This window comes from Crocuta crocuta, unplaced genomic scaffold (assembly GCF_008692635.1).
Source record: "Crocuta crocuta isolate KB4526 unplaced genomic scaffold, BGI_CrCroc_1.0 scaffold95, whole genome shotgun sequence".
NCBI lineage: Eukaryota > Metazoa > Chordata > Mammalia > Carnivora > Hyaenidae > Crocuta > Crocuta crocuta.
The window spans coordinates 13,529,266-13,531,059 of NW_027530971.1; the positions used below are offsets into that span (position 1 = coordinate 13,529,266).

At 58.9% G+C, this 1,794-nt stretch overlaps 1 protein-coding gene across 1 annotated transcript in view; it reads right to left on the minus strand.

The window, feature by feature from the left end:
- Positions 1-1,352, minus strand: part of MEGF9 (multiple EGF like domains 9) — an 87,150-nt gene extending 85,798 nt beyond the window's left edge. Inside the window, exons 1-2 of the mRNA XM_077769775.1 lie at positions 1,209-1,352; positions 325-781 (exon numbers count right to left, since the gene is read on the minus strand). Of these exons, the coding sequence (XP_077625901.1) occupies positions 325-781; positions 1,209-1,352 (601 nt within the window). The remainder of the gene's footprint in view (positions 1-324; positions 782-1,208) is intronic.
- Positions 1,353-1,794: the final 442 nt, after the last annotated feature.

Sequence of the window (1,794 nt, forward strand, 5' to 3'; positions counted from 1 at the left end):
CCCGGGGGAGCCGCTGCAGCCGCCACCGCCACCGGGCGCACCATCGCCACCTCCCTCTGACAGGCGGCCGGCCCCGCGGGCGGGCCCCAGCGCGGAGGGAGCGACCCGGCCGAGCGCGGACAGCCCGCCCTCCCCGATTGGCAGTCTCGCCCGACCAATGGGCGCTCACGCTGACCCACGTGATTCACCCGCTTCCCGGCCTCTTTGTAGCTCCTCGGACCAATCAGAGGGCGGCGAGGGGAGGGGGCGGAGTTAAGGCGGGAGGAGGGTGGTACGAGCCCCACTCCAGCCCTTCGGGCTCGCGGCAGCCCCGGCTTTGTCTACCCAAGGAGCGGGGCGCGGGCCGCGGGCATCGGGCGCCGCGGAGCAGACAAAGGACGCGCCCCGCGCGGCAGACGCCGGGCCAAGTCGTCTGTTCCACTGGGCGACGAGCGCGACCCGGGGCGGGGAATCCGCTCTCGGGAGCTTCCCCGCCCTCTCGAACAATGGGGCGCCGGCGACGCACCCGGGCTCGGGTGGAGACTGGGCTGGAACCCCCGCAGTGGGCGAGGGCGACATCCGCGACAGTGTAGAGCTCAGCATTGCTTGTGCTGCCCGAGAAAGCCTGGCGAGGTCTGCGCTGCCATTCCCATTTCAGGGATGGGGAAACTGAGGCCCATGCTGAGGGCTCCACTGAACCAAGATCCACTCCCGGATCAGACACCTGCTGCGGGACAGGCGCGGTGCCAAGCAGGACGGGAGGGTGGGGTGCCCTGGAGACCCATCTGAAGCTGCAAGCTTCCTGCGTAGGGGAGACAGACTCACGTGCACACTTTACCCTAACCCCCACCCCCCGGGGAGAATGGGCTCCGACAGGACTGAACCTCAGCGTCCTGTTTCCTGCTGAGTGGTTTCTGTGGCCTGAGCGCAGTTTTCTCACCTCTAAAATGGGCATGATAGACACGTAACACCCCCACACCTCCTGTCACAGAGATGAGAATTAAGTAATGTACTGAAAGGGCTTACTCCAATCCCTGGCCCCAGTAAACCCTCATTAATGTTAAGTACTTTCAGTGTGCTGTGTTCGGACAAGCCCCACGCCACAGCCCTGATGTGTGCCCTAGCCGCCTGCCTACTGCAGGGATTGGGGTGGGGCTGATAGCCGAGCTTGGCCCTGGGTGACACCAAACCCCCGTGTAAAGCTGGAATTCCGAGGCGCAGCCTCTCACCATCTGCCCAGGATCCAGAGCTTGCTCGGGCGACGCAGCTTCTGGGAGAGCCAGGCGGGGCGGGTTTGTCATCTGACAGAGCTTAATCCCAGCCCCAGCCAACCCATTTCTGGCCTCTCCTACGTGGTGCTTGCCTTTGTGCATGCTTTCCCATTAGTCATTGGCCTCCACCCAGAAAGGCAGGATGAGATTTGTATGTGAACTTGGGTATATGTTAATTTAAAAATACATTTATTTACCTGTGTGAGTAGTAAGTGGGGAGAGTAGCTTGTGCTTGTGTATGAGAGCATAAAAATATCTTTGCGAGTCTGTGAGTATAAGTATTACATGTATTTATGTGAGCGCATGGGGGCTAGTGTCTATTTTTGTGTATTATGTGTTTCAAGTATCTGCACATGTGCTGATGCATGTTTTATGTACGTTTTCTATTGGGTTTGTTTCTTTTTATTTGTGAGCACATGTGGGTGTGTGTCGGTAGGTCTGCCTATGTGTGTAAGAATGGGGGTAAAATTAGAGGGGGATGCGTAGGTGTTCTGGTTTCAGACCAATATTTAGCAAGTGCAGATCAGGACTCTGTTTTTACTTC